Source organism: Medicago truncatula, chromosome 1 (assembly GCF_003473485.1).
Source record: "Medicago truncatula cultivar Jemalong A17 chromosome 1, MtrunA17r5.0-ANR, whole genome shotgun sequence".
NCBI lineage: Eukaryota > Viridiplantae > Streptophyta > Magnoliopsida > Fabales > Fabaceae > Medicago > Medicago truncatula.
The window spans coordinates 55,626,953-55,644,454 of NC_053042.1; the positions used below are offsets into that span (position 1 = coordinate 55,626,953).

Sequence of the window (17,502 nt, forward strand, 5' to 3'; positions counted from 1 at the left end):
ACATATCATTTTCCATGAATGCTACACAATTACTATTTTTTAAGAATGTTTTAGAATTATGAAGGCTATGTCTATAATTAATTTGAATTTATCCACTTTCAAGAAAGTAGCATTGAACAAATTATTTTCCATGAATGCTACAAAGTTAGCAAATCAAAGTACTCACATTATAAATTTGTGTTTTGAATATTATGTGGACCGTCTAATTTTATTTTTGGTTCAACTACTATTACAACAAATATAAGATGAGTTTTTCTATCATGTGCAAATTTGCACATGTTAATAAATTTAAAATAGAAATTTTATATTAAAATTTGTATATTTAATATTAAATATAAAACTTTTGAATAAATAATTGTTGTTTTTCAAAAAAAATTACTACTATTAATTGTTTTAACATGTATAATGTTACACACTTTAGACAAACTCATATAAGATTCACAATTTGTAAAAAATAAATAAATATAAGACCTCATTTAAAGATACAGCTATAGTTGAATGAATCCTATATACCGTAGACCGTTGTGGAAGAATGCATTGCATCAATCCAGTGGGTTATCTTCATTATTAATGATGACAAGGAAAGCTGCAATTTTAATTAAACAAGTTCCTCAACTTTTTCTTTTTCTCGGTATAAAATACCTAGCTGAAAAATACTTCTCTGCGAGCAATTCACTTTTAGAGAGTAAAAATGAATGCCATTAAAAAAGAAGAGTAAAATAGGCAATATCTACCATTGATATAAAATAAATCAATAGTTAATATTATATGCACATGTATAACAAATTATGTCTGATTAAAATATTAGACGTTAATTTTCTCATTTTACTAACTATTCATTTTATTCAAGTCAAACAAACCAAACTAGTTTTTTAATCTAATTTTAAATCAAGTTTTTTTATATGACATGCTTGAAGTATGAATGAATGAGAGAATAAGTAGTTAGAAATGAAGAAACATATGACTTGAGAGTTTTTTAAGAAAGAGTGAAAGAGTTTTTTGAGATGACACTTGGATATAAATAACACTTCGACATTCAACCTAAAATTTACTGTTTTTAAGCACACCTAAAATAAAAACCCTTACATGAACCATTTTATTACTTCTTAGGTTTTTCTTTTTTGAAGAAATTACTACTTAGCTCATCATGCTACAAAGATGCAAGAAACATAAAAGAAATAATGGGGTGGATGAAAAGCATTACATATATAGCAGAAAAAGTCATCAGGGAATTTCTATTTTTATAAGAAAAGGAATTGCAAGAGCCGCCTAACTTATTCATATACGTGAATGTTATAATTTTTTTATTATTTTGTGTGTTTGCTGAAAAATTTCAAGGGTTGCACCTAGCAAAGGCAAAATTCAAAGTCATTTTTTGTGAAGAATATATTTCTCTTTTCATGAAAGATGACTATTTCAAATGATAGATAAAATTCATCTCCTTCATTCCTCTCCAAAACTTCCTTAGCTTTTAGAGATGAGTAATCATATTTTTGCATGTCCTTGTAATGGTTATTATGGTAGGAATTTAGTATTGGTTAGTTAAATAAGGTGAATGAAAGGGTATAAGCAATTAATTAAGAGTTTTTAATAACATAATTAAAATGAAAATGATCAGTTGAAGAAAATGAATAAAAAGGATAACAGTTAACAATGGATTATATAAGATGTAAAATCTATAAAAATAAATAAAAAATGTACCCCTAAAAAAACAAAATAAGTAAATATTGAAAATCGAAAAATGAATTAAGCTATTTTATATCAATGCATAACCGTTTTAAAAATTATGTATTCATATAACACAATGGAATGAGAATGGTTTTTTTTTTTTTTCCTAGAAGTTACAATATACATAGAAGCTAAAACAACAATGGCAATTTAGTTTTTGTTTCTTCTCAATTTGAGTATCATTAAGATATATATTGAAAAGTTAGGACTAATAGTGTATAAAATGTCTTTTATAGTTTCTAGTAATGAGCGTTTTTTATTTTATTTATTCATGAACAATTAGACATAAATTGATATATATACTTATGTAACTTATAAAATACTAAATAAATTTGAAGATAAATAATAAATTTACTATTGGATTGAATAAGAAAAGGTGTGTAACCAAAAAAAAGAATAAGAAAAGGTGAGAAACAAAGCTTTTAATGACTTTTTGTAAAAAAAAAAAAAGCTTTTAATGACTTAAGTTTAGTTTATAATGTTGAAGAATTTTTAGAGGTGTCACATAGACACAATCCTAGCATTAGAATGAATCAAGTTTAGGATTTTCAAAGTTATAATTATTATTAATATTATATATTATATATATAGAAAGATAGATAGACAGTAAATATATATTCATCTTTAGATAGATAGTAAGTAAAGTAAGAAAAAATAAGAGGACAAACATAGAATTTGTGTTAGAAATTCAAAAGCAAAAAATTGACCAAAGGACTAATTTGCTTGACTCTTATAATTTCATTGCCCACAATATTTATATACAAAAAGTTTTCCGACTAAATAAGAAAACTGCGAAAGAGTGCCGTTAGTGCATAATTTTACATTCCAAGTAATTTGAAGTTCAAATGCAAATTTTAGAGCTTTTGAAACTGGAAACATCCCGTGGGAAAGGCTGAGCACCTAATCCTCGTGCTGCCAAACTGGGAAATTCCTCAAATTGTGTAAACCTCTAAATTGCCTACGAAATAAGAATTACACCCTCACCATAAAAAAAAATGACAACCCCAATATGCATATATTTGAATTTTAAATATATATTTTCTCCTTAAATCATTTTGAATTATATTCTTAATGATAGACAGTGATAAAAACAATTTATTGTAAACCGTATGTCAGACTAAATATTTTTTGTTCCAACACATTAATACACCCGCTAGGGTCACAAGGTTGTGTAACTAAGTCCAATCATTCCATCTCTTCACAGCATCCACACTTTAGGCATCCCAAGACTAAAGATGATTAGTCATGTTTAGAGTCTTTAGGAAGAATGTATAAGTGAAGGCGTCTTCCTGAAGTTTCTCAAATCTACATTCACACACAAATTACCAAATTATATAAATAAAATTACAGCAAACCAAATACATTTGAGAAAGAAAAAAAAAGATACAACGAATTTGTCTTTAAAAAGGAAAGTAAAGGTGAAGCCATTTTAAAAATTTCATGGTTTAAAAACACAAATATTAAATTAAGAGATGTATTATTATTTGATCACTTTATACTTTATAGAGTTAAAAAATAGTTCTACATTTAAACTCCTAGGAAGCATCTTAGAAGATGGCTCATGCAATAATCATCAGCAATATAGTCTAGCTTCTTTCTAACTCATCCTTAGCTGTAAAAATCCATAACTTGCTCACTAATAAATCACATTCTACACTTTGAACGACAAACTTAAAGAGTGACAAAATCCACATAGTACCTTCATTAAACTAAAACCTCCCATTTCTCCTACCGTAACCAAAACAAAAGAACAAAGTCGTAAATGTAAAACACCCCAAACACTAAACAAGTTTAAAAACACACAGCGGTAAGTTATGCTTTACCTTCCCGACTTCGAAAAATGTCCAGCACCAAGTTCACATTTAAACAACAGTATGTTATCATCAGTTTTCATATCCCTCAATTTTGCCACGAACTTTGCAGGTTCAGAATACAGAACACGTGGGTCTACAGAATGTACAGGCAGAGATGATAAGACACTAATATCACTAAATAATAAGAATGTTTTAGCTTTACATATCAAAAAAGAATAGTTCCAAGCCAAGAATCAGGCATGCTTACCATTTAATCCAGCTGTAACAAGAATATGTGGGTAATTCTGTACTTTGACCTGCATAGAACGAGAAATAGAAAAGCAAAAACAAAGTATGATTCCTAGTAACCATTCCTTAAAGAGAGAATAAAAATTATACTTGAACAAAAAATAAACATGCGGTGAAAATTAGAGGCCATTAAGTGCAGTATTTGTTCTTACATTATCAACAGGGGAATATGACTTCATGTAGAAGTAGAATTCCTCCTTCCTAGGATCACCCCATTCCTACAGTAACATAAGGAAATAATCTCAATTACCAAAAGAAACACACAAGAAATCACTCCATACGATATTATGTGGAGTTGCTTAAATAATGAAATTCAAGAGCTTTGATGGCACACACAAAATAAAACTCACATACTTATCTCGGAAGGAATATAAGCGGTTATATGTCAAGTGCAGTGCCTCTTCTTAATACCAGTTTAAAAGACAAACAAATTATGACAGCTCGTCTGTATTAACCGAGACATTTGCTTGTTTACTTTCATGGCAAAAATACTTTTAATGCATCAAGTTGAAAGCTACTATTTGTAGCTTCATGGAAATCATGTTGAAATTTTTTTGGGAAATGAGAAATGGAAGCTGACGCACACATCCAACCAGTAGTGCACAAAATTATGTGATATAGCAGCAAGGATTCAGTTTATTTATCAATTTGGTTGTGCAAAAATAATACAGCAGTAAAATGCAAGGGATGTAGCTGTGATTTCTTCTAAACGGAAAATCGCCAGCAGTGTGACAGTGAATGGGCCAGTGTCATGAGAGAAAGAAAATACTCCCTCCGTCCCATATTAAGGGACACAGTTGACTCTATCACACATACCAATGCATATTTATCTTTAATATCTTTAATTATCTATTACAAAAAAATTATGAAAATTTAATATTTTGAAAATATTCATTGAGACGAATCCAACAACATCTTATATGATATTATTTATCTTTGTATATTGGTAAAAAAAATACGGTCAAAATATGTTAGGTCAATAGTGCACATTGTCAACTAAGTCATCTAAAATGGGACGGAGGGAGTAAGGAAGGTTAAAGATCAATTAAAACTAGAGAGGGGGTGTGACATTTAACCAGAAAATCAAACAGAAGCACTTCCGTTGTCTTTTTTGTAAAAGATATTTTAGTTTCTTACAGGTTCCAACATATTTTCCTTCTCTTACAAGTTATAAAATGTCTTCATTTGATTCATTAAAAATTAATAATGCGCACAATACAAATTCATGCTGTTAGGGGAGTATTCATTTGGAAAATATCAGCCAATGCATCTTTGGCAGTGACATCTACACTGAAAGCGACGTTTTCTTATGCTCCCTAAAGGCAATCATAAAAAACATTAACTTCATAAATTAAGACTATATCTCCAATTTTAAAAGACATAATGAGATAAAGTCAAACAGAAACATCTAGTTATTAAATTTGAATCATTTTCATATGTTGGCATGGAATGGCAGATTAAGAGAAAGAAATTTACCTCCCATTCAGAAGTAGTGAGAGGAATAGTTGGATCAAGCATTGTTGTCACAACATCCACAAAAGGTACTCCGGCCACAGCAGCCTTGAATAAATCCGGTCTCATATTAAGAACTCCACCAATTAGCAAACCCCCAGCACTTCTGCCATTTATGCAAAGTCTTTCCTTGGAACAGAATTTTTTTTCAATCAAATGTTCAGCACATGCAATAAAATCAGTGAAAGTGTTCTTTTTCTTGAGCAGCTTCCCATTCTCATACCACTGCCTCCCCATTTCACCACCTCCGCGTATATGAGCTATAACATATATGAAACCTCGATCTAACAATGAAAGCCTTGATGACTTGAAACTGGGATCTATGCATGCCTGTGGACAATTTAAGGTCACTGGATTGTAGAATCAAGAAGAAATAGGATACACGTTCAAGGTATAAACAGATTCATGATTGTAATATATGCTGCTTAGACTGCAAAACTTCTGCAACCAAAGGAACGGGCTGACTAAAAAATAGCACCCATATACCACAGAGGGAACATAAATATATAGATAGACAAATAAATAACCAGCTTTGCTTGTCTAACAATTAAAGGCAGAAAAAAAAAAATCAGAAATCTATTAATGAAACGATCTTTAAAAGCCAAAAGAAATATAAATATGGATGTTCATGAACAAAGGCATCTTGCATACAACAAAACAGGCTCCTAAGACAGAGAAAGCTTTACCTTTGTTCCAATAAGACAAGAAAGTATTCAAAAAATTTAATTAAATTTAGAATTCAAGTAATAAACATTGATGTGGTGCATTAGCCAATATAAAACCAAAGCATAGAATTCAAAATTGGCACTGTGCAATATAATTCATATAAAATGTTACTCTTCTTTTACCTCATAAGACCCGTAGCCATAAAGTAGTAATGGATCTGATCCATCGAGCTTCACAAGATCTTTTCGGTATACAAGTGACATGGGAATCAAAGTTCCATCTGAAGCACGTGCCCACTGCCTTTCAGTGACGTATTTTGTTGCATCAAAACCTCCGAGAACCTGAGAATAATAGGAGACAAATAATACAGGTATAGAGAGCAATTGAACAAAACTCAAGGAAATGAGGAAAACCTATAATAATTATAATAGTAATTAGATTAAATTACTCCACAAGTCCTTATAGTTTTATTAAATATTTAAACAGGTCTCTAGAATTTAATTTCATAAGGCCTGATGTAAAATTGAACAGCTTGAGTTTAACTGCTCATTGAACTTACCGAGTCAATCTTCTTCAAAACTGAGATTCCAGCCTTCATATCATAGTCATAAACAGAGGGAGGCGTCTTCAATGAGCTATATGAAAATCGTAAAATACTTGACGAAAACTCTGACTCTGAAGAATCCACATAGTATACTGGATCAATAAAACTAACCACCTGACCACTTTCAAGACTTCTTAGAGGTTCACCAACAGATGGAAGGTGATAAACAATTATTTTTGGTAGACCATTTTCTCTCTCATATGCAACAAGATGATCGCTAAAAAGTTGTATCTCCTGAATTTTCACACTAAAGAAAATTCAATGTAAGTTTTGGTGACAGTGAAAAACACACACTCAAAGAATTTCCATTCTTCACATTTTTATTCATGTTAACACTTTACGGAAATAATCAAGGATGATAAGTATCATCATATGAAAATAGTGCAACAGCTAATTAGTTCACTGTATAAACTGCGTTGGGTAGACGAAACTTTTAATCCTCAAAAAGGTAATTGTTTTGGCTTTTGAAAATGGAACATATATCTAGCATAAGAACTATGAAGTTCTCCTAAACAACATTTTGGAAAGCATTTCATTAATATTGTTGTACATCGTTGAACACACGACCCAGTGACCCCACATTCAAAAGCCAAGCACGCTGTCATTATAATTTACTCAAGATTATGCTCAAAATAAAGGAAACAGCTAAGCAGTGATGCAAAATTTGCGTTACCTTTCTCTGTGGGGAATAAGAACTGTAGTTGAAGAGGTGTTGTTGACAGCACATGCTACAACTTCTGAATTGAAAAATTGATCACTTCTCCGCTTAATAAAGAAATGATCTCCACGATGGCTGACAGTAGTGTCAATACCATCCACACGTTGTGTCAAAACTTTAAGACCTTCTTCATGCTTGGAAACATCAAGATAAAAATTGAACCTTGTAGTTTTACTTTCCGATGCAACAAACAAATATTTCTTGTTCTCGGAAGCTTCAAGGTCAAGAGAAAACGTATCATCTTTTTCCTCGTAAAGACAAGTATCTTTTGATTGTTTTGTTCCTAACGCATGAAACCATGCCTGTATCACTTAAGGCGTTAGCATAACAAGAGTTACAAGATAAATAAAATATTCCATATGCAGCAAAATACTAAACAATCTAAAACTTATAGACACGTGAGGTAAATGATAATGGTATAGAAGTGAGGCGAAAAACACAAGGAAATTGGTTATGACATACAAAATTAATTGTCAAATGAAACCTTGTATATATTCAAATATCTAAATACCATGTTGAAACAAGATAAGGTGTGCATCTGTTTCAACTTTGTGAAAAAAATAAGCAATTTAATGACATCACTTTTTGTATCCTTCATTCTTTTCTGAAGCTGCTATTTTTTGGCTTACGAGAAAAGCATTAAAACAACTTTGTTTGAGAGTTTTGCTTATTTCTGAAAAAACTTACTGAATAACTATAAAACTTGTGAAGATTTTTTTAATTAAGGTGCAATTTTTCCTTAAAAAAGCTCAATTAATCAGTCAGAAACTTATGTCCGGCTTTGAATTAAGCAGAAAACATCCAGTTTCGGCTGCAGATTGAAACACACATTGTAACCACAAATCTCATCTAATTTTCAGCATCTTTATATCTGGCTAAATTAGGTTCTAATTCAATTCGGCAAGTTTCGCTCCTAAACAAATTGAAATTGAAAACATTGCCCAAGGGCTTTGAATATGTTATTGTTTCTGAATAAAGAAGTGCTGATTATATCTGAACAATTAAATACTGGGTTGAAAGGAGAATTTCCCACCTTGTCAGGTCTAAGAATATTATCCATTGTTACATAAACTAGAGCATCATCACCAGCCCATTCAAGGTTTGATGTTACACTGACAAGAGGCTCTCCAATCGGAGCTTGAGTCTCAATATCCATGACATAAACAGTATATATTTCATCTCCTTTGGTGTCTTCTGCATATGCTACTAACTTGTTATTTGGGCTAACCTGAAAAGAAATAAAATTTTAAATAAAATAAAAACAGGGCAGAAATCAAGAAACAAAAGAGAATAAAACAAAATTAAAATCCCATGATAATGATATGATCTAACCTTAAAAGTACCGATACTGTAATATTCGTGCTGTTGTGCCTTGATATTCTCATCCAAAATAACATGCTCCGGAGGAGCATCAGGTCCTGTAGGCATGGTGTCATTAACAGATGGAACCTTTTGGTTATCAGATATAAGGCGTCTACAATATTGAACATACTCCTTTCCTTCCAATGTTTTCTTATAATAGTAATAAGGCCCTTTGCGTACGGGTGCAGATATATCTTCCTCCTTTATCCTTCCTTTTATCTCAGCAAAAAGCTTATCTTCAATTTTTTTGGTTCCTAGAAATTAAAAAATGTGAATAATATTATCAGACTAGTTAGAATTAATCTCCTTCAAATTTCAAAAGCCTTCTTATGTGAGTGTGTATATAGCAATCGGATTTCCTACTCAGCACGTTACAGTTATTGAGCCTTTACCCATTTGCACAATGAACACTCTCCATAGTGTCCATACATTGAGTTCAAACATATGTTTGTTCTGTTTAGTTGTCTCTAATATATAGTGTTTACTTAACAATGTCATATTGAACCTCTTTGGATTGACTTTTTTGAGCTTATCTACTGACATAAGCACCTGTGACACTGTTTAAGAGAACTTATGAAAACAGCTTATGACATAAGGCCTGTTTGGATTATTTACATAAGCTGTTCTGTGAGATTGTTTGGGAGAATTCATGAAAACAGCTTATGACAATTTTCATAAGCTTTTTTCAACTTATTTCCATAAGTTCTCCAATATAGTTTATAAAAACAGCTTAAGGCATATATAAAAACAATTTTACATTGGTTTATCTTTTGCTATAATAAAAAGCGTATGCAAGCTTAGACATAAGCGCTTGTTTTATAACATAAGCTGCTAATAACCTGTTTTCGTCTTATTTACATAAGCTTTCCAAGATAGCTTATGAAAACAGCTTATGGCAAGTTCATATGTCATAAGCTGATTTCGGCTTATTTCCATAAGCTCTCTAGAATAGCTTATGAAAACAGCTTATAACAAGTTCATAAGATATTTTCAGGTTATTTCCATAAGCTTCATTCACAGTGTCCCACACATTCATTCACATTGTCCCACACATGCAAGTTGCGTGGATCGTATTTAATAAAAGAAAATGCAGTGAAAGCGAAAGAGGATAAGATAATGAGATAGAATTATTGATACCTGACATGACGGAATCAGTGTAAGCATTTTCCTGACGGAGATAAGAAAGCACATCGGGATCGGAGCGAGAATCATCACGGAGCCAATAGTAGTTATCGATCCTCACATCATTGAAAAGCTCCATTTTGTGCTCAACCTTCTTCGCCACCGGAGGAGGAAGCGGAGATTGAGAATGCGGCGACAGAGATTGAGATTGTGGAGGTGAAGTCGTCATCGGACGGCGGTGGTGATGAGAGAACGCGGCGGTGGTGGAAAAAGGAAGAGAAAGAGTGAGGACGGAAACAGTTAGAGGAATGCAGCAGAATAATCGACTAATGTTTAAGCGAACAAGATTTTGATTTAGCATTTTTTATTTGTTTTATTTATTGGGTTTCAATTTTTGAAAACAGTCTACTCCACTCCACTCACTCACTCACTTTTTTTTTTTTTTTTTTTTTTTCCTTAAAAAATATTCAGAAATGCATTATGACATGGTAGAACGAATGATGATATACGATATATAAATACGTACGATTTTTCTGTAGTCTTAAAAATCATCGATTTATTGTTTTCAAATATGAATGGACTATATTCGTCCAGGACAAAATATAGTATCTTCATTTTTTCTTTAGACAAAAAATATAGTATCTTTGTGCCTGCGTTTAAAAAAAAAATTTTATATTTGTATTAGACTCTTTACTTGTGTGGATAATTAGAGTGACAACAATTTCTATATTGGGTTAGTCTATAGTACTCTACACATATATTTGCTCTGACTATAACTGAAACCTCGTTAGTAGAATTGGTCCGCCTTTGAGTTGGATACATGAATTGGTTAGTTTATAGTGTACTCTACTCAACATATATTTTCCAGTAAGATAAAGAAAAACATTTACATTAAATATAGCAATATTCAAGGTTCACGTGAAAAATGAAATTAACATAACACTACTTCCTACTACAAAAATGCTGATGCCTCTGACAGTCACCATCATCAACCTCAGAGAGAGCCTTCTTGATGCACACAGATGACATTACTCATAATCCCCCACGAATCTTAAGTTAGTCCACTACAAATGATATCTGTACTTTCTAAATATGCACAAGGCTCAAAGTATTTTTTGATTTAACTCGCAATTTGCAAATGAAGATTCATCTTCGACATTCCATTTTTCTTTTAACCCACCAAGCCAAGCCTAAGGTGATGATGGCTTCCACGGTCACACATCAAACAGCCCATTGCAGGAATTTCTTGCAGTTATTTATCATATTGTATGCACTGCAGTCAACGGAGCTATGCATTCACTTCCTTGCATATTTTACACAATGACAGAACGCTAGATGGAAATACTTCCGCGATATGGCTTAGTATAAACTTCGAGCTCTTCAATTTTTCAGGATACTGGATTATCAATGGTAAAAGAAGGAATATTTTCCTGGAAATCTGGAATGTTAGTCAAACATGATGGTTTGGCTCCACGGTAGTAAAAGAAGGCCATGATTTTTGACCACTCATCTGCACTACGAATTGCTGAGAATCCACCAAATAGAAATTAGTCATGGTCAGATGGAGACAAATAAAGAAATGGAAAATATCAATTTCTTTTACTGAATTTTGTGTTTGGTAACAGATCAATACCTTTATCACGGAATAAAATCTTCCCTGCTTTAGTAAAGATAACTTCTGGGAAAACCGATACTTTAAGTGCAGCAACTAATTCAGTCTCAACAACAGCATCAAGTGCCACACACTTTCATATCATTATAATAAGTAATAGGATGTGAGACAAAAATAAATAAACCAACTTTGTGATAAAATAGCCGAAACCAAAGGAATGATTGTATGACTTTATTACTTACTCTTGGTGAGGGTAATCTGCAGTTCCATATGATATGCACAGCCTTCTCTAGTTCTTCTCGAATTTTTTCATTGTCCTTTGGCCTAAGAATAAAAGTGTAAAGGTCAGGCAGGATTGTTTTGGACTTGCTTGACTGTAAACATGACATGGATCACTCTAACTTCAAAAGCATAATAGGAATGTCAGTACTATAGCCAAATATTGAGGCTATTTGCACATAAGGTAGAAAGTTAAATTGAACAACACTAGGAGCCCATTTCAAAAGTAACTTTCTCGAAATAGTTAGTACTTGTTTATCTGTAAAATCTAAGCTATCGTATAACTTAAATAACTCTATAACTAGCACTGTTAGTTAAGAACAGTCTCTCATGTATAAATTACAGGTTCTTGGTACCTGAGTCATAATAGAAATCCATATTTATGCATTTTATTCTATTTAAGCCAAATCTCTTATTCTCTCAAAAACATTTAGAAATCTAAAAAATGCTCACTTTGCACACATAAAGAGGTATTCAGCAGAAAAACTAAATCAAGCAAAAAGGAATCTTCATTGTGATATAAGAAGAAAAAAAGGGCAGTTACAAATAGCAATCTACTCAGACTACAGTTCTCCAAAACGACCATTGAAAATTGTATCATACATATAACTCTGCAGTATGCTTATAAGAACAAACAACATTGTAGAAATCAGCCACTTAGACTAAAACAAGTTAAGCAAATAAAAATAGTTTTGGATATCTTTCCATTCAGCTACTTACTCAAGCAACTATAGAGCATAGAAAAGTAGAACAAACCTTCTATAACGATTGTGCACAAGAATAATCAAAGGACTAATGTCTTTGAACACAGTTTCATCCCATTCCTCAGCCTTCATATCTTTGATAGGACGAATGTAATTATCATCTTGCCACACTATTGGCTTATCATCATCAACATCATCGTCCTCGGCATCATCATTATCTTCCTTCTTTTTATTTTGGATGGTAATCTTGTCGAAAAACTGCCCAAGGCTAAATCCCCAGCCATCAGCATCTTGAGGCCAATTAGGATCCTCTTCTTCCACAACAAGTTGGTAATCATTAATTAGCTTTTGCATTTTCTTCTTCTTTTCCTCGGTGTCTACAACCTCTTGAACTTGAGGTTTCTTATCCATAACCTGTCTAATTTTTCTTCTCCATTCTTGTCTCTCTTCAAGAGTCATAACATAAGGGTCATTTTCTTTTGGTGTGTCATCTTCATAGTCGCTATCATCACTGTCACTGTATGATTCTTTACCTCTTTTCTTCCAACCAGCACCATCAGATTTGAGTGCTTGAACTCTTGTTGAGAAGATGGGGTTTGAGAAAAGGGTCCTCGAATTGAAGAGTTTGTTGGTGGGTTTCTGGTTGTAAAGAGAAAATGAATTGGGGGGTAGATTGAAGTTTATATGTTTGATTGCTGAAATTAAAGATGGTGACAGTGGCAAAGTGAGTGCCATGGTCGGAGGCTAACCTAGTTCTGTGCTGGTTTCTTTTTTCTCTTTTTAGATGAGTTATCCCGTGAGCATAGTGGCAGCACGGACAATATATTATTATAAGCTTAGGTTCGAACCTTGGACATACATCCTACTTATTTATTTAAAATTGAATTCCAGCCACTATACTATCTAATAAAAAATTCACATGAGCTTAGCTCAATTGGTAGGGATATTGCATATTATATGCAGGAATCGGGGTTCGAACTCCAGACATTCCATTTCTCCACAATTAAATTGTGTGAGGTCTAGCCACTACACTACTTGACAAAAATAAAATAAAAAATTGAGGTACCTTCTCAAAAATCTCTTTTCATCTTTTTTATTTCTTTTGTCGGTTATTCGCAACTTTTAAAAAACTTGAATTTCAATTTTAGGATTATATTTTTTTTTTCTCAACAAAAAAATAAGGTCTAAATAGGTTTTTCGTTTCGGAAAATATATGTCATTTGAATTCGTCCATTGAATTACTAATTCTTTTAATCTGCCACTGTAAATATTAATCATTTGTCTTTTGGTCATAATTATGTTTTTTTTTTCTTCTGAGTTGGGATGTCATTAGCGACGTGGTGTCCATGTGGCAAGTGATGATTGGGTGAGGTGGTTGGCTTAAACAGGTCTTTCGTCCCTGGAAATATATGTCATTTGAATTTTCGTCCTTGAAACTACTGATCAGATGTAATTAGGACCATTTTTCAAATGATTAATATTTTGCAGTGGCAGCTTGGAAGGATTACTAACGAAAATTCAAATGGCTTATATTTGCAGGGATGAATGACATTTTTGCCCTTAATGAATCTGGACTCGTGCAATGACCATTTTACCCCTGCCTCCATCTTTTCTTCCCAATGAACCATGAGTTGACCAAATATCCAAAGCTCGTGACAACGCTACCGCCGCCACTTCTCTCCTCTGTCAGTTTAATCGCACTGAAATGGAAGTGGAAGTAAAGCTACGTCTCGCAAACGCCGAAGCTCATCGCCAAGTCACCGCTTTGCTCTCTCCCTTCCACGTCATCACCCATCATCAACACAACCACTTCTTCGACGGCGCCGCCTCCGAACTCTCTTCTCGTCGAGCCACACTTCGTTTCAGATTCTACAATGATGATGAACGGTGTGTCGTTTCACTTAAAGCAAAAGGGGTTCTAGTCAACGGCGTGCGTAGTGTAGAGGAAGACGAGGAAGATTTGGATCCGAAGATTGGTCGAGATTCCGTTGATGAACCAGGGAAGTTGGGTTTTGTGGATTCGAGGATTATGGGGAGAGTGAAGGAGGAATTTGGGGTGGTGGGTAAAAATGGGTTTGTGGGATTAGAGGATTTTAGGAATGTGATGAATGTTTATGAATGGAAAGGTTTGAAATTGGAAGTTGATGAAACTGGTTTTGATTTTGAGACTTTGTTTGAGATTGAGTGTGAGAGTTCTGATCCTGAAGAAGCTAAACGGATTCTGGAGGAGTTTTTGAAGGAGAATGACATTGATTATTCATACTCTATTGCTTCTAAATTCTCAATTTTTCGATCTGGGAAATTGCCATAGTGTGTCAATTTTCTATCGTTTTTTGAGTTGAGTTGAATTAGTTTATAAGTTATGTTTTTGTTGTTGATAATATATGAGTGTAAGATTTTATGTTTGTTGTGTTGCCATATTGTGCAAGTTACTGTTAATCTCATGTTCCTACTTATATTTTTAATATATGAGTGTAAGATTCATTAATGGCAAAAATGTCGTTGTCCTCCCCTTCGGCTGACGTGTCCTGATAAAAAACCATTCATCATATGCCATGTATCTAATTACCCTCCACCTCAGCATTTTTTTTTAATTAGGACGAATTTTCAAATGATTAGTAATTGCAGGGGCAAAATGGGAGGATTAGAAAGCTCAGGGATGAAAAATCAAATGACATATAATTACATGGATGAAAAGCATATTTAAGCCAAAAAATAAATATTGTTTTCTAAAAATTTATAAAAAAAATACAAGAATTTGATGTATTTATAGGAAAAAAAACTTATTTAACCCGATAATTTATTAATAAAATTGATCTTGACTAATAAGACTAATAAGTTCATCAACGGACCAAATTACCCCAACGGTAGTTATCTGCCTCTGGCATATGCGTCGGCAGTTAACTGCCATTGGCTCCTCCAAAGGCAGTTAACTGCCGCTGGCTTTGCTGCTTTTTATTATGATTTTACGCGTTTCGGTCGAAAAATCAAAATAAATCGAAACTTATTCAGAATTTTACGAAACTTTACAGAATCTCTATATATTTTTTTTTAGAGCTGTCTGCAAAAAAATTAGATCAAAATTCAATTTCTAGGTTGACGTTTTGATGTTTTTGTTTCTTGAGTTATTGACGCATTAAAAATTCATATTTAATCCATCCGTCGTCGAAAAATTCTAATTTTTTGCGGGAAATGTTTTTTTTTATGTTCTTAATATGTGTACAAAAATAATGAAAAAATTCAACCTCTATATAACTTTTCCGGACGCGCAGTTAGAAAAATATTGCAATTTTACGCGTTTCAATAAAAAAATCAAAATAAATTGAGGATTACTCAAAATACTAAGAAAATTTCCAGATCCTCTATATGTATTTTTATAGAAGTGTCTGCAAAAAAACAGCTCAAAATTCAATTTTTAGGTTGATGTTTTGATATTTTCATTTCTTAAATTTTAGGCGTGTTAAAAATTCATATTTAATCCGTCCCTTGTCGAAAAATTCAAATTTTTTGTGGGAGATGTTATTTTTTTGTTCTAAACATGAGTGCAAAAAAGCGTAAAAAAGTTCAACCTTTAGGACACTTTTTCGGACCCGCACTTGAAAAAAAATTGTGATTTTGCATGGTTCGGTCGAAAAATCAAAATAAATCGAAACTTAGTCGAAATGCTACGAAACTTTATAGACACCTCTATATAAATACATATAGATGATGTGCAAAGTTTCGTAACATTCCAAATAAGTGTCGATTTTTTTTATTTTTTCAATTGCGATTTTGCGCGTTTCGGTCGAAAAAATAAAAAAAATCGAGACTTATTTGGAATGTTACGAAACTTTTCACATCATCTATATGTATTTTCATAGAGGTGTCTGTAAAGTTTCGTAGAATTCTGAATAACTTTCGATTTATTTTGATTTTTCTACCGAAACGCGTAAAATCATAATAAAAAGCAGCAAATTCAGCGGCAGTTAACTGCCGGCGCATATGCCAGAGGCAGTTAATTATCGTTGGTTGTAATTTAGTCATTTACTTATGTCAATAGGAAGTATTCAATGTCAAAAAAGCAATTTTCATCTATTTATCATTTGATGGAGTTCATTATTCATCGAGTTCAATCACTTCGTTTTTTTTTTCTTCCTACAATCATCACTTGGTTTTATTTACAAACATTTAAATACGTCAAAATGCACTTCTAAAATCAATTTTAACTCTCCCCAAAATGTAACAAACATACATACATAGCTAAAAATTAAAAGCGTATTGAAGAATATCGATATCTGCTACATGTACAAACGGATGTGTTCCCTATTTGGACTTCATAGATAATGATCTGGTTATGGCCTAAGGTTGTCCTGACAGAAAACCTGCAATATGCATCTACATGCAGCTGGAATGGATAAAGCACAATTTGATAGCACAATTGAAAAAAAAAATAAAAATGTAGTAGAGGTGAGACTAATTGAAAGGAAATTTCTTTGAAGGACTAATTGAAAGTAAATTGTTATAAGTACCACCAACATTGAGAAAAAGGTTCAAATTGCGGTCGTAGCAAAAACAATGGCTGATGAGATTAGCATTCTGCCGGATGAAATCCTCTGTCATATTCTCTCATATCTTTCTTCCAGCCAAAGACTCTTTTATTACTTGTTTTCCTTCAGCTAAATGGAAGCCTCTTTGGCTTTTAGTTCCCAAATCCAATCTAGTCGATGATGATCAATGATTCATCAAAAGTGACAAACGCTATTCTAGCTTTAAGTATACGGTATTTGTAGCCATTAACCACACGGAAATGGCGCCAATTCTATCAATGAGCCGCTGGAATCCATTGTTGCGTAGTGGATAGCTGCCAGAGCAGAACGTGCACCTTGAAGTTCTAAGCAGAATTTTAATTGTTGCATTCTTAGCTTTGGAAATCTTGTTGTTCCAAAGTTGAAAATGGTATGTATTATTGTTTTTATATCTGTTATAAATCTGAAAAATGTATCTGTGGATTTTTAATCGAAAAATGTATATGTGGGTTTGTGTGTCTCAAAAAGTTCTCAAACCCTTCCCAGGTACTATATATATCATGTAGAATGCAACATCTTTACAAAAGA

At 32.7% G+C, this 17,502-nt stretch overlaps 3 protein-coding genes across 4 annotated transcripts; 1 reads left to right on the forward strand and 2 right to left on the reverse strand.

Annotated features, from left to right (window-relative positions):
• Nucleotides 1–2,744: 2,744 nt before the first annotated feature.
• Nucleotides 2,745–10,287, reverse strand: LOC25485686 (protease 2). Of its 2 annotated transcripts, none has more exons than XM_024772733.2 (11): nucleotides 9,830–10,287; nucleotides 8,663–8,946; nucleotides 8,364–8,558; nucleotides 7,286–7,632; nucleotides 6,568–6,859; nucleotides 6,191–6,349; nucleotides 5,307–5,672; nucleotides 3,983–4,048; nucleotides 3,790–3,838; nucleotides 3,552–3,675; nucleotides 2,745–3,033 (listed from the first exon to the last, which is right to left on the reverse strand). In XM_024772733.2, the coding sequence occupies exons 1-11, from the start codon at nucleotides 10,173–10,175 to the stop codon at nucleotides 2,958–2,960; spliced, it is 2,304 nt and encodes a 767-aa protein (XP_024628501.1). In that variant the 5' UTR covers nucleotides 10,176–10,287; the 3' UTR covers nucleotides 2,745–2,957. The 2 variants fall into 2 exon arrangements, with proteins under 2 accessions (XP_024628501.1, XP_039686001.1); XM_039830067.1 differs by lacking the exon at nucleotides 9,830–10,287 and adding an exon at nucleotides 9,085–9,607.
• Nucleotides 10,288–10,672: 385 nt separating this feature from the next.
• LOC25485687 (thioredoxin-like fold domain-containing protein MRL7L, chloroplastic) lies at nucleotides 10,673–13,232 on the reverse strand. Its single transcript, XM_013614961.3, has 4 exons — nucleotides 12,462–13,232; nucleotides 11,669–11,750; nucleotides 11,448–11,559; nucleotides 10,673–11,339 (listed from the first exon to the last, which is right to left on the reverse strand). The coding sequence occupies exons 1-4, from the start codon at nucleotides 13,142–13,144 to the stop codon at nucleotides 11,203–11,205; spliced, it is 1,014 nt and encodes a 337-aa protein (XP_013470415.1). The 5' UTR covers nucleotides 13,145–13,232; the 3' UTR covers nucleotides 10,673–11,202.
• Nucleotides 13,233–14,042: 810 nt separating this feature from the next.
• On the forward strand, nucleotides 14,043–14,803 carry LOC25485688 (triphosphate tunnel metalloenzyme 3). Its single transcript, XM_039829871.1, has one exon. The coding sequence runs from the start codon at nucleotides 14,115–14,117 to the stop codon at nucleotides 14,718–14,720; it is 606 nt and encodes a 201-aa protein (XP_039685805.1). The 5' UTR covers nucleotides 14,043–14,114; the 3' UTR covers nucleotides 14,721–14,803.
• The last annotated feature ends 2,699 nt before the right edge of the window (nucleotides 14,804–17,502 follow it).